Source organism: Diadema antillarum, unplaced genomic scaffold (assembly GCF_040938485.1).
Source record: "Diadema antillarum isolate AM-2024a unplaced genomic scaffold, OU_Dant_1.0 seq00000604_RagTag, whole genome shotgun sequence".
NCBI classification, from domain to species: Eukaryota; Metazoa; Echinodermata; class Echinoidea; order Diadematoida; family Diadematidae; genus Diadema; species Diadema antillarum.
Genome location: NW_027271532.1, coordinates 1,319,522 through 1,334,136, shown reverse-complemented (window position 1 = coordinate 1,334,136; position 14,615 = coordinate 1,319,522). Strand labels below are relative to the sequence as shown.

Genomic DNA, 14,615 nt, shown 5'->3' with positions numbered 1-14,615 from the left:
TGGTGTATCAGAAGCAAAAAATATAGTGAAATAGTTTTTGTAAGGGATAACTACATGCAATATACATCAGGATGACTTCATCTCTAATTGCATGTTTTGTGATGATTTTTGAAGAAAAATGAGAAAACTAATACTGAATTGATATTACAACCATCTATATTTCTTTATTGATGGTAAATGTGCTGCTGTAAAAGGTGATATATTCGTGGCATGAAATTTTCACGAATTGGAGCCAATGGCCTTTTTCGTGGCATGAAATTTCGCGAATTAGCCACTGGCATTCAATGCATATAATATAGACAAGAACTTTTGCGTGCATTTTAATTTGGCAAATCTTGGCGCTCACGAAATTAAAATGCATGCGAACATTCCTCGTTTTACAGTATTTGAGAGATGATATGATCAACTTGCTGATAAGTACATTTAAAAATTGTATTAAACAAATTTTAAGTTTTAGTTTACTCCATAGTATAAAAAAAAAAAAATGTTTCAAATCACATTACTTGCTGCACATTTACCAAGTTGTTCATATTTGTATGTGGCATCCACGCACAGCAAGTCTTTTTCCCAATCAGACTACAATCTGTATCATATTTGGGACATGAATATTTCTTTATCATGTATGTAGTAATATGTGAATTTTTTTTTTTTTTGCGGGGGGGGGGGGGGGGGTTGTTTGCTTGTTTGTTTGTTTTTTGCTGCAAGTATCTACGTGTATGTGAATTTAGATTTCCAGTTATTGTTTAGATGAAAATCATAAGTATTTCATGTAAGACATTTCCAGTCATGACCTAAAAATAATTCATGAATGTTGACCATTGAAATGTTGTCATGTCATGTATTTTTGTTTGTTTGTTTGTTTGTTTGATTGATTGATTTTAAGTGTGCTGCTCTTTTTGTTTCCAGACTCTGGCCAGGATTTAGTCACTGCAGATCCAATTGCAAAAGGCAGAGAGCTGTTCATATCAGATACAATTGAGACATATCCTGTTTCTGCACTCAGGTTTGTGAAATTTCACCATCAAGTTTTTCTTTTGTCACTTAGATAGTTCTCAATAGATTATTTCTTTAGTAATCTTGTTTACCAGCTTGAAAATACATGTAATGCTCATCAAATTTTAATGCCCTTGTCTTACCAAAATCAACCAAAACATAGGAAGAAAAAGTCTTTGCGCATGCCAGACCATCCCAGTGGAACGCCCTCCTGAAGACATACAGAAATGTAAATTGTCTGAGAAATTGAAGAATCACTATAAAAACTTATCTGTTCACTTCTCAAGTATTTGTGTGAATTTGTATGTTCCTGGTTTGTTCTTTGTTTACTGGACCTTGAACATTCTGCAGAGTGGATTCTGTGCACTTAAAATCGCATTGATTACAATTATCATTCTTTCTACTTTTCTCATGTAATTGTTTTATCAAATATAAGTGACTTAAATCACAGCTAATCCTGTCTTCCTTTATAGGCTTTGTCTTGTCACACACTGTGCTGCTGTTCAAGCAAATTGATACAGATGTGTGTATGGTCACATGTGCAACAAAATACAGCCGTATATTATATTATGTATATAATATATATATATATATATATATATATATATATATATATATATATATATACATGCATACATACATACATATATATGATTATAAACATACATATCATATATAAACATGAACATACAATATAGACCCTATGCATACTCTGTTGGACATTTGAATAAGGCTTTTTAGCTCACCTGAGCCAAAGGCTCAAGTGAGCTATTGCGATCGCCCTTCGTCCGGCGTCCGTCGTGCGTCGTCCGTCGTCCGTCGTCCGTCGTCCGTCGTCCGTCGTCCGTTGTGCGTAAACTTTTTACATTTTCATCTTCTTCTTGAAAACCCCAAGACCGATTTTCATCAAACTTGGCAGGTAGCATCCCTAGGGGGTTAGGAACTCAATTTGTTAAAATGGGCACCATGACCCACCCAGGGGGCCCCCAGGGGGCCCAAACCCCCCAAAATTAAGGAATCTGTAAAAATCTTCTTCTCTAGAATCAGAAGTGATAGAGCTAAGTTAATACTATGAGTTAGTACATTGATGACTGTAGTTTCAAGTTTGTTCATGGCAGAATCAGGGGTGGTCCCCTTGGGACCCAGGGGAGGGGGGTGGGGAGGGGTTCTACTGGGGCCTAAATTATACATTTTCATCTTCTTCTTGAGAACCCCATGACCCATTTTCACCAAACTTGGCAGGTAGCATCCCTAGGGGGTTAGGAACTCAATTTGTTAGAATGGGCACCGTGCCCCACCCAGGGGGCCCCTAGGGGGCCCAAACCCCCCAAAATTAAGGAATCTGTAAAAATCTTCTTCTCTAGAACCAGAAGTGATAGAGCTAAGTTAATACTATGAGTTAGTACATTGATGACTGTAGTTTCAAGTTTGTTCATGGCAGAATCAGGGGTGGTCCCCTTGGGACCCAGGGGAGGGGGGTGGGGAGGGGTTCTACTGGGGCCTAAATTATACATTTTCATCTTCTTCTTGAGAACCCCATGACCCATTTTCACCAAACTTGGCAGGTAGCATCCCTAGGGGGTCAGGATCTCAATTTATCAAATGGGCACCATGCCCCACCCAGAGGGCCCCAGGGGCCCCAATCCTCCCAAATGAAGGAATCTTAAAAAATTTGGGCCCTTATTGTACATTTTCATCTTCTACTTGAGAATGCCTAGTCAAATTTTGGTCGAGCTGTGAATAATTTACATGAGTGACTGCGTGAAAGGTGAACTTGCGATACTCAGGTGAGCGCTAGACCCGCGGGTCTCTTGTTTTTTTTGTCTTTCTGGAAGGCTGCAAAAGGTTGATATTCATGAGGTTTCAAGGGCCCTTAGGCAGGCCCTGGACCCCAGCCGCAAGGGGTTTCATATATTGCACACATATAGACCATGGTACATGGATCATTCTTTGAATCAGCAACAGTTTGGTCAGATGCTAGCTTGGCTGTGCAATTGGGTTCAAAGGTCAAATAAATTGCATTCTGTATCTTGGTTAATACAAACCCTATTGCCCCCATATTTTGCACTCATATAGACTTTGTATTATTGTTTGTTTCAGTGAATAACTTCGTGATCAGATGCCGTCTGGTTGTATAAATTAGGGTCAAATGTGAAAAATACATTTGTCTTTATCTTTGTTTACGCATTGTCTATCCCCCCTCCCGATCCTGCATATCACCTATCTTGTCCAAGTGCCGAGATCAAATCTTGTTTTCCTTCATGTTCCTGTGCTGATTCAAGTCGATGATTTGGTATGTGTGAATGGTTAAAGTTTTTTAACCTTGAGGAGCTCAGTGAAAAAATCTTGCATTCATTGAGAGCCAGCAGTGCCTTTCCTCTTTGTTAATGCAGACGGAAATGCCATGTCTACCACTTCAAGGATATTCATGAGGCCAAGGACTTCAATGCCCTAAATGACAAGTTTTTTTACATTCTGAGCTACAATCCAGAAACAAGGTATGATTGAAGTGAATACTACGGTAAAAGCTGTTATTTTCGCAAATGAGGTCACAGATTTATTGGCGATATGTTGTTTTCACAATTTGATACTGGGGCTTTGTCATAGTTCCACTAATGCCCTATCTATTTGCAATATTTTTGCATGTTGTTCAATTTACCGCCCAACAGTTATTCACAAAATTTGCGAAAATTGAACCCTCCTGAAAATGACTGCTTTAATAGTAGTGATTTTGATTACATTTTAAACAGCTGGTAACCAATGTTGATAAAATCAATGTGTAAGTGTAAATCCATCACATGTGATATAAACAAACTGGAAAAATTAGCATGCCTAATTTATGGTCACAATAGTAATGTTTGAAAGTACATGTTAAGAATGATTGTTAGATTGTTAAATTTGTTTTTCTAGTCATTGCACACAACATTACTGTAATAAAGATAGAGTACATCATCATTCATCCTCTGTAAATAATAATAATAATAATAATAATAATAATAATAATAATAATAGTAAAAAAAATAATGATAATAATGATAGTAATAATAATACAATTTTAAAAATAGATAGATAAATGAATAAATAACTTACTGTAAAGACTGAAAGGCAGAACCACTGCTATTTTCAGATTGCACAGATAATGCTGAAACTCATGATCAACCACCAATCCATTTACTTAGTTACTGTACCAAACAAAATAATTATACTGTGATTTGCCATTGAATTTACTTCAATAGTTGAGGAATGTCCATGCTATGCTAAAAGTAAAATTGATATTGTTTCTGCAGGGATCATTGTGTAGTGAGTTAGTCAGGCAGGCATGAATTCAGTCTGTCAGCCCATTGCAAAATCTTGGGGATTTAACACTTTCCACGGGTTGTTGGTAGTGCCCTCACATATTATTATTATTATTATTATTATTATTTAATATATTCATTCATTTCTTCCTTTATTTATTTATTTATGTATTTATTTGGCATTTCGATAAATATATAAAAAATGTGATTCTCTCTTCATACACACTCTTGTGCATTCTACTAGCCACATTTCTTCTTGATTTCATTCAATTTGTGTAAAGAGGTTTATCAAAGTCAAATCTGAGGTATATACTTTTATGATGCTGCCTCAATTATTGTCTTTTATAAGGTCAAAGGTAATATTTTGGATTTGGTCATGAGTATGGCATACATTGTATAGACTGTTTTTTGACAAATTTTGTTTACATTTGATATGAAAGTTATTCAAAAATCAAGCCACCTGTATCTTTTGGTGGCAATGTCCTCACTTGTTCCATCATTACCACAAAATTGCTTAGTTTGGGGGGTCATTTGTCTGCACTCTACTGGCCACATTTGTCTATGGATGTCATTTAAGTTCTGTACAGATGTGTATGATTGTTAAAGTTGGACTTGCACTAGTTTTGATTATGCTGCCCCAGTGTTCTGCCTTTGATTGGGCCAAACGCTGCCCCTTAAAGTTACATTTCTTGCATGTGCTCTGCCATCTACATTTCTTGATGGAAGCTTTCTGATTTTTCTTGGATCACAGATCATCCTGTCAGAACCATGTTTTTTTTTTAGTGTAATGCTGTATTTTTATGTTGTAAGCATTGTCATTCATTGCTTTTGTTTCATATAGTAGAATCCCCTTTTCTCTTTCATGCGAGCACAGAAGAATATACACGTGTATGTACATGTTGTGCGCTTTATGAGTTGATATATCATCATTTGTTATTATTAGTCTGGTCATAGACCTTTGTTATCCTGATTGCAGAATCATTAAAAGCCTCAAAATCATAATTGATCCTTTTTTGGCAACAGAATCTAGATTATTAAAGAAAATGTTGCCAGTAATATATTCTTTAAAGGTAACATTTTCTTAATTTTTTACAGAGTTAATGAACTTTACCAACTTCATGCTGCCTTTCTCCAGGATATGCAGTAAACTTGAGAGGTACCAATTTAATGAAGAAATGAGCATACACAATTTTTGCAGCAAGATTCCCCTAGGACTTGATGGGTTAAATGTTTGTATGTGGCTAACTTGTGACAGATCCAACAGAATGACAGCAGTTTAAGGAGTAGTATGAGTCTCATCAACACACTCCATCCATGCTTGTTCCTTTCGGCTGTTATATTCAGACGTTTAGCAGGCACCCAGGGGGAAATCAGGGTAGGGCCAAGTCATCAAGCTGTACTTCCAGACATCAGGCCCAAGCAACCACCAGGCAAAGGGACCAACATGGAATTTGAGGAACTGAGCTGGAAGCCAGAGATTCTGAATGATGTAGATCTCAAGATGTACCTTCAGGCTGCAAGGTAAGCTTTGCCTATCGTAAGTTAGAGTGGTCCTGTGGTATGAAGGATTGAGTTCTTCTCGAGAACTCATAAAATATTACAGGGATGCTTTACCTGACTAAGGTATGTAAAGCAAAAGGCAATCTTCAAGGTGTGGAGAAAAGGTGTAATGCCAGCATTAAATAGTAATTTAGCATTTTAACCTGACCCTTGACCTTTGACCTCTTGACCCAAAAATTCCCAAGAGAATTACTGTAAGACAGTAAATGGATATGTAGGCCCTTTTAAGATTCATGGTGATACCTTGAGCCATTTCCAAGATATAGAGAATATGGTGTAATTTTTGCATTTTACTTGACCTATGACCCCATGACCCAAAACTCTCCCAGAGAATCCTTATCTCATAATGGTCATGTATACACTAAGTTCAAGAAAATATCTTCAGACATTGCATAGATATGGGGGAAATAAGAGAACTATGAGAACTTGACTGTATGACCTTTAACCTTAACTTTTGACCCCATGACCCAAAAAATTCTAAGAGAATCTTTGTCAGGCAGTGCACACATGCATGTTTACTAAACTTCATGAAGATGCTTTCAGCCTTTTCTGAGATACATGGAGGAAAAAAGTGAAATTTTAGCATTTTCACTTGACCTTTGACCTTTAACCCCATGACAAATCTTTCCCTCAAGAATCTTTATCTGGTAATACATGTATACACTAAGTTTCATGAGGATACCTTCAGACATTGCATGGATATGGGGGGAATAGTGGAAATTTTAATAATGTGACCTTTGAACTTGTGGATGTGCACCCAAAAGTTGGTAGGCACAACTCTGTCCACTCATACATGTTTGTCCCAAGTTTCATTAGGATACCTCAAATGCGTAAAGGTGAAGAATAGTAGTTTCATTTTGACAATGCTAGTAGTGGGCCATTTTTGCAGTGGGTTTTTAAGAAAAAAAAGGTGGAGGAGCCCCATAGGTCAAAAGTAATAATAATAGTAATAATTTACAACATTTATATAGCGCATTATCACATGAAATGTCTCTAAGTGCTACGGGGAAAAGAATAGAAAAGGAAGAAGAAGAATGGAAGAAAGTAACATTTTAATCTCTTCTGCATGTTACTCAATCAGATTTTCACCAGCCTTGGCAACAATCAGGGTAGCAGGGACAAATTTCTGTAAAATTTTAAAGATACTCTTTGACCAGATCAACAGGTATACTCCCACAAGTTGTACTGTATGTAGAATTAGTTTGAAGTAGATATGTTTTGTTTTTGTTTTGTTTTTTCATAATTCGGCAGCAGTGGTGGCTTAATTTGGCTCTCAGGCAGTGACATGATGGGGAGAGAGCAAGTTGATTTTCTTCAAACTACATTAGATCAGATTGGCAGGAATTATCTTAAGGGCAGGGATTACAGTCTTTCCAAAAGGTTCACGTAGTCCCCACAGAGGCCATTTAAAGACAGGACTACTGAGGCGTGAAACACAGCAAGTGTAATTCATTACCTCTATATCTAGCAGAACAATTAAATTGCATCTAGGGTGTATGTACAGTTATTGGTAAATGTTATTACAATTTAACTATTTGTGAGGCTTTTGAAGAGGTAGCCACAGTGTATTTAATAACATACCCTAAAGGGGTACAACTGAGGAAGTTGCACAGGGATGGATATGAGGCATTTGTTTGCAGTATTGTCAGAGATCAAATGTCTAGGGAGAGCATTTGCCAGAACTTACATGCTTAAAGGTTCTGTTTACCTTTGGGAACAGTGATTTTGAAAAATGTTCAAGATATTACATTTGATGCATATGTGTAGGTGTGTTATATCACAAAATATCCTACTATATAAAATTTTTGCAATAGAGCCTAAAATTTAAGGAAATAACAGTATTTTACTTATTAAACCATACCTGTAGACCGGAAATTTAGTCCGGAAACATTTTTATTATAACTATTGTTCTCATATTGTGTATTAAACAATACTTCACGTTGATTATTTGAATTCAAACTTTTACAGTGGTTGTTTCTATCCCAAACTCACATTTTAGAAGTATTTTAGAGCACTAAAGTTGGGTTTTTGTCTCATCTGCAAGAGGTAAATTATGCCTTTAATGGAAATAGCAGAAGATCATACAGGTCTAAACTAAAAGATTTTCGGTTGCACGACTGACCGACTTTGGATCTGAAATAAATCACAATAGCCTCAGAATAAACACGCTTGTTTATTTCAGGTCCAAAGTCAGTCAGTTGTGCAACCGAATGTGGTATAGTGTGTGGTGGCCTTTACTGAACTATTATGTGGACATGTTAAAACGACAAATTGAGCCATATTTGCTGACATTGTGTACATAAACATGTGATTAGTTACTCTGGTGTAAAGGACATTTTGTTAGCTATGGCACATCTTTGTGTTTCTACAATGTCCAGGAGCATGGCAGCATTTGTTGGGATGTGTGATGGAGGATCACCAGAGGAAGGATGTGAAGTAGCATCAAAAGATGAGACCACCATTAATGCTCTTACCGTGGTGAGTATGAGTGAAGCAACCAGATATGTATTGCTAGAATCATTTTAATTGCGTTTTGAAGGACATGCATGTACAATGATATGGATACTTGAAACAGAATATTTCCTGAGGATTGTACCACACTTCAGGAAAAAAAAAATCACTCTTATGTGCTCTGCTGAGGCCTAAGGGTTAAAGCTGAAAGTTTCATCTTCTGTTTTTTGTTGCATGATTGGATTTTACCTAAGGAGGCACAAAATCATTCTTTGGGTAGGGCACAAAAGATTATTCAAGTAGTTTATGTGACCCCCTCCTGTAAAGGCCGAAGTGTATCTGCAAAGCTGCCAAAGTTGTTAACTGGAGTAAAAAGGGGCGCGATCTTTCAATCGTAGCAGAATCTTCATCAGAGGCAAAATGACAAACATGTGAGGAGAGCAATCATGATGGACTACACACAACAAGCACAGTGTGAGTAGGGCTAGGGACACGGAACAGTGAAAACAGAAGAGGTGGGTGAGAAGTCAAAGGCAGGGAGTAAAACAGTTATTTGAAGGAGGATTAAAGCAAGGGGTGAACAGACAGAAGGCAGAGGTGGGCCAGTGATGATCCCATGGAGCAGAGAGGGCACTCTGTGAAGGATAACGATTAATAGGGAAGCAACATCAAACAAGGTGAGGAACAGCAGAAAGATACAGAATAGGAAAAGAGTGAAATAGCAACAACAAGAGTAAAGGGTGGAGGGGGCTGAACAGGCAGCAAGCCCTAAACCAGGTTTACAAAGATATGGCCAAAACAAAATGAAAAATTAAAGTGAGAGCCAGTGTAAGTATGAAACATATCAACATAAAGAAATAAGGCAGTACATACTTCAGAGGAGTGGATCGATATAAAAACAAAGTGTGTATGTGTCTGTGTAAAATGGTTATATAAATGTAACTCTAACAAGAGGAATGCACAAACTGGGAATAAGAAGTGTACATTTGGAAAATGCATAAAGTAAGGGAAGAAAGAAATTATATTAGTCATTTCCCTCCTGGATGTTGAGGCCATGGGGTTGGATTGTTTGAAGTTGTCTCATCCACAGCTTCTCTCTGCTGGTTTGGACTGTCTGGATGAGTGCCCAAGGATTTGATGCCTGTAGAATCATGTAGGTGATGGAGTGATTAGGGAGATTGAAATGGTGGCCAGCTGGAGTGTCAAGCTTGGCTGTGTTGACAGTTGATCTGTACCCATAGAAGTGTCTCTTAACCCGTTAAGGACGAGTCCCGAGTATACTTGGGCAGGTGTCTATGGGAAATGCGTGTTGTAGCAAAATCAGCCCGTCCTCTACGGGGTAAGTGTGGTCTTGCTTTCCCCTACATACTGAATCCTATAAACTCTGTGAGTGATGAGACACACGACATTAATGGTGGTGCAGGTAATGTTTCCTTTTTGTATGGTGAGAGAGGCCAGTAGAGTTGCTGGTGAATTTCATCCTCGTGGATGTGTATCAAGTGATACAGCTACTGGCTGTGTATTTGAAGGTGCCATGCTGTCTGGGAGAATTGTCAGTGAGGGTGGGTACTTCAGTTAAAACTAAATTTTTATGGCATTTAGGAGCTTTCAAAGGTAAGGAATACTTGCTCATGACAGTGGCAGAGGTTCAAATTCAACATCAGGGGCAGCAAGTTATGATACAAAATCAATACTTTCTTCTCCTTTGCATTATTCACAAATAATGTTTTCACCAAACTTTCAAAAATTATTTCAAGGAGCAGTTTTATACAGAGTTGTTTAAACTGCACAGGAGATCATAGGCGCCGGAAGTGGGGGGGCAGGGGTGGCAGCCGCCCCCCCCAATCCAAAAAGTGGGGGGGCAAAACGCATTTTTGCCCCCCCAAAAAGCCCCCCCCCAAAAAAAAAAAATAATAATAATAATACAAATAAATGAATAAACAAAGAAAATAAAATAAATATGTATATATATGAATAAAAGGGAAAAAATATGGCTACAAACGGCAGCTTTTGGACTGTAAAATGTCAAAATTTTCAAGCTCGCTTCATTCGCTCGCTCGCATCCAGCAGTTGAGCCCGGTGCGCCTCCCCCTTAATTTCTAAAGCGAAAAACATAGCTACGACGGCAGTTGTTGGACTCTAGAATGTCAAAATTTTCAAGCTCGCTCGCTTCGCTCGCTCGCATTGAATCGTTATGCCATTCTCCTAATGTTGCTGACAGTAATTGCCAGTAGTTGCGCCCGATGCCCCCACCCCTTAATTTCCAAAGCGAAAGATAAATATAGCTACAAACGAGAGTTTGGGGACTGTAAAATGTCAAAATTTTCAAGCTCGCTCGCTTCGCTCGCTCGCATTGAATCGTTATGCCACTCTCCTAATGTTGCTGCCAGTAATTGCCAGCAGTTGCGCCCGTTGCCCCCCCCCTCCCTTAATTTCCAAAGCGAAAGGTATAGTTACAACCGGGAGTTTTGGGACTGTAACATGTCAAAATTTTCAAGCTCGCTCGCTTCGCTCGCTCGCATTGAATCGTTATGCCACTCTCCTAACGTTGCTGCCAATAATTGCCAGCAGTTGCGCCCGATGCCCCCCTTTAATTTCCAAAGCGAAAGATATAACTACAAACGGGAGTTTTGGGACTGTAAAATGTCAAAATTCTCAAGCTCGCTCGCTTTGCTCGCTCACATTGAATCGTTTATGCCATTCTCCTAATGTTGCTGCCAGTAATTGCCAGCAGTTGCGCCCGATGTGCCGCCCCATTAATTTCCAAAGTGAAAGATATAGCTACAAACCCCAGTTTTGGGACTGTAGAATGTCAAAGTTTTCAAGCTTGCTCGCTTCGCTCACTCGCATTGAATCGTTATGCCATTCTCCTAATGTTGCTGCCAATAATTGCCAGCAGTTGCGCCCAATGCGCCCCCATTTATTTCCACAGCGAAATATAATAGCTACAATTAAAACTCCAGTTTTGGAACTGTAGAATATCAAAATTTTCAAGCTCGCTCGCTTCGCTCGCTTGCATTTTATTGTTATGCCATTCACCTTATGTTGCTGACAGTATATAATTTGTCGAGCGTTTCACACCGTCATTCCATAATCCATGTAAGGAAAACTTACAATGTTCCTCAATGACTGTGTTGTTGAATGTATCACATTCCGTAATGTATTGTAGTCCCATTATTGCTCACGCACACACGCACTTGTAAGCATACAGACCGTCTAAAATTACTTTATGGTTCCCCCCATGTTTCGACCCACCGTACGCCACTTTATATATATATATATATATATATATATATAGATATATAATAGATGTGTGTGCGTGTGTGTGTGTGTGTGTGTGTGTGTATGTGTATATTGTGTAACATATGCATGGTCTAATCTTGAGCCCCCTCCAATGTTTGCCCCCCCAATCCAAAACTGCTTGAGGCGCGCCTGCAGGTGACCTAGGAGCCACCGGTGCTAGGAGCAGTACATTTTCAGTTGAGATGGGGCTTCTGGTTTCCAGAGTTTTTTTATTATGTTTTTGAGATGATGAGAAACCTCTTATGAAATATGGAAGAGCATGTAATAAGAAAAGGAATTCAGAATTATTTTTGATGAAAATTGGTTTGAATGTGCTGAGATATCCAAAACAAAGCAATCCTTATAAAAGATGGGACCCCCCTTTTATTAAGATCGCTTTGTTTTACTTTTGCGGGATATCTCACCCATTTCAAAACCGATTTTCATCAAATAAACTTTGAATTCCTATTAGAATTGTCTGCTCTTTAACATCTCATAAAGTGGTTTCTAAGTGTATTGTAAAAAAGTTTAAAGCTGGATCCTCACCTTTACCAATACTATACCAGCCCTTTTCGTGGTTTAGTTTAGTCCAGTCAAAGTGAGAATTTTACCGTCACTCTTTTTTCCTGCAGCTTCATGAAAATCACTACAACTGTGGAAAGGCTCTCCAAGAACTAGTCAAATGTCCAGTACCCAGATCTATTGACAGGAAGTGGACAGAAGAAGAAACGGTATGTTCCCTTTCTCATAGCAGACATCTACATTTTGTATGTGGTCATCAAAAAGAAGTAGCCATCCTTTTCATACCTTCCAGTTTTCCATTAACTTTCAGTTGAAGATTGCATGTCATGTCAAATAAACATGTATTATGTCACCAAAGAAAAATAGACAGAGTTTTGGATAGGGAGATATATGAAATAATCTTTGAAATTCTGTTGATGTTTATAAGTACTTCATTTTAAAACCAATGGTCCTATTCAAACAGACTATAGGATAAGGTCATGCTGCTCAACTAGTGGGCTGCAGCCCTATGGTGGAGTTGCAAAGCTCTCTCAGGTGAGCTGCAATGTCTTCCCAAAATAAAATTACAAATATTTCTGTTTGATCTAACTGAGCCTCAAAAAACAAATGAACAAATTTCAAAGGTGCCAAAGTGGGCCTGGGGTTAAACAAAAGGTATGGAATTGCAGGGACAGGGAATACAAACTTGTTCAAATAGTTCAGGTATGCTCCCCATAGGGGCCCGGGGTGAGACCCAAAAGGCCCAAAAAAGAGTGCATCTGTTGTCTCATCAGCAAAATCCGTAGTTCAATCATGTTGTATACTCCATGAGGTAGAGATTGTAATATGCATGTTTTGTAAGTGTATAACATTGCCAGAGGTGGCTCATTTGGACACTTATGGGATGTGACAAATTTAAGTAGGGCCCAGGAATAGACTTTATCTTATCCTTATACCAAATTTAGCATGTGGGTCAATCCACGTCAAATCATCCAATTTTCAGAAAAGTTGTCACCCGACCCCCTCCGATTTTCTTTAAAATCGCACCAAATGTTCCCCAAAGTGTCTGACGGAAAATTCCAAAATATTTTGCCCCAAGGTCAATTGGTTGCTAAGATACAGCCTCACATAGCAACCGATGCGCATTCCAAAATATTAGTTAAAAGAAAATTATGCATTTTTGATTGATTGTGGTAGCATGGATATTTATGCAAAAGTGTTCATTATCTGGAAATTGAGAGAACTTTATAGTCTTTGCAAGAAAAAGTGACTAAGACGCGAATTTGACTTTTCGTTAACGTGCACGAGGTCGCCGAAAATGGTGTTAAATGTTAATTTCGAAAATTTTAATGCATATTTAGAGGCTAATATCTTCCACATTTCATCACCTTAGGTTCTAAAATATTATGCTGTTGAAGGCTTTGACTTGCTCAGTAATTTTGAAAAAAAATTAGCGGATTCGTGCTCACCGTTTTTACGGAGAGCGCCCTCAAAGTTGACAAAAATGAAAAATGTGCCAAATTCAAGGTCACGGATCACCCTTCGTCCCACCTAGGAATGGCATCAATTTTTTTGTATTGATAGACATTTACCTATATTATCTTGGGTTACCAAAGAAATTTTGCTACCGAAATGTTCAATGGTAAATTTACCCCACTGAAAATAGTCGTAAACGGCCAAATTCCCATGTAATATCATATATTGGGTTTAGAGGACATTTCAAATGTCCATGCTTTCAAGATAAAAAGCCCTAGCCCTGTGATATTTGCTGTAGGGGTAGTCTGTTATACATATTTTAATAATATATACCACAAAACACTTTTATTACATAATAATGACCTTGAAATTTAATCCAAGATTTGATAAAAACAATAAGTCACTCCATTTTCCTCATTGCACTGCATGTAATAATGTGTTTTGAAAGACTTTTCACAGAGCAATATTTCAAGAATTATGCAAGCTGACAGCCTACCATATTAGGTTCTAAACTATTTGTGCTCATCTTTCAGATCTAGTGTCAATTTGATCATGAATGTTATACCCTTGACCTTGAAGTGCTTCTAAAAATAGCTGTAAATTTGTTAAAATTATAAATTACACACACAACAGGTGTTTTATGGCATAACATACTAGTGATTCTTTCACAAACGCAAAAGTTTTTACAGTGTAAATGTTATTTACTGGAATAAATCTATAGGTTCTTGCAAGATATGTTACAATCAATTACTTTGTTCTGACAATGACCCTGAATTTATGACCTTCAAAATCAGGAGAAATGCCTATTCCTGCCCATAAAGACCTGTATTTAAGTAATAGTTGATATTATGGACATTGCACCCAACACATAAGATTCTTATTCTAGCCTGTGAAATGCACATTAAAAGCACTGAGAGTCTTCTTTTTGGGGGGATTTGTTCTGTAACTTATGACAACTTCAAAAATAATTTCCATTCTTATGTATTTTCTTGTTTTTGGAATATTTGTTATGTATTTCTTTGTTTTTTATTTTCTACAACATTTGTGGGGTTTTTT

The 14,615-nt window shown here is 37.8% G+C and overlaps 1 protein-coding gene across 1 annotated transcript in view; it reads left to right on the top strand.

Annotated features, from left to right (window-relative positions):
• Positions 1-14,615, top strand: part of LOC139735876 (uncharacterized) — a 50,334-nt gene that overhangs the window by 7,899 nt on the left and 27,820 nt on the right. Inside the window, exons 5-9 of the mRNA XM_071646627.1 lie at positions 907-1,003; positions 3,387-3,491; positions 5,634-5,810; positions 8,228-8,327; positions 12,215-12,313. Coding sequence (XP_071502728.1) covers positions 907-1,003; positions 3,387-3,491; positions 5,634-5,810; positions 8,228-8,327; positions 12,215-12,313 — 578 coding nt within the window. The remainder of the gene's footprint in view (positions 1-906; positions 1,004-3,386; positions 3,492-5,633; positions 5,811-8,227; positions 8,328-12,214; positions 12,314-14,615) is intronic.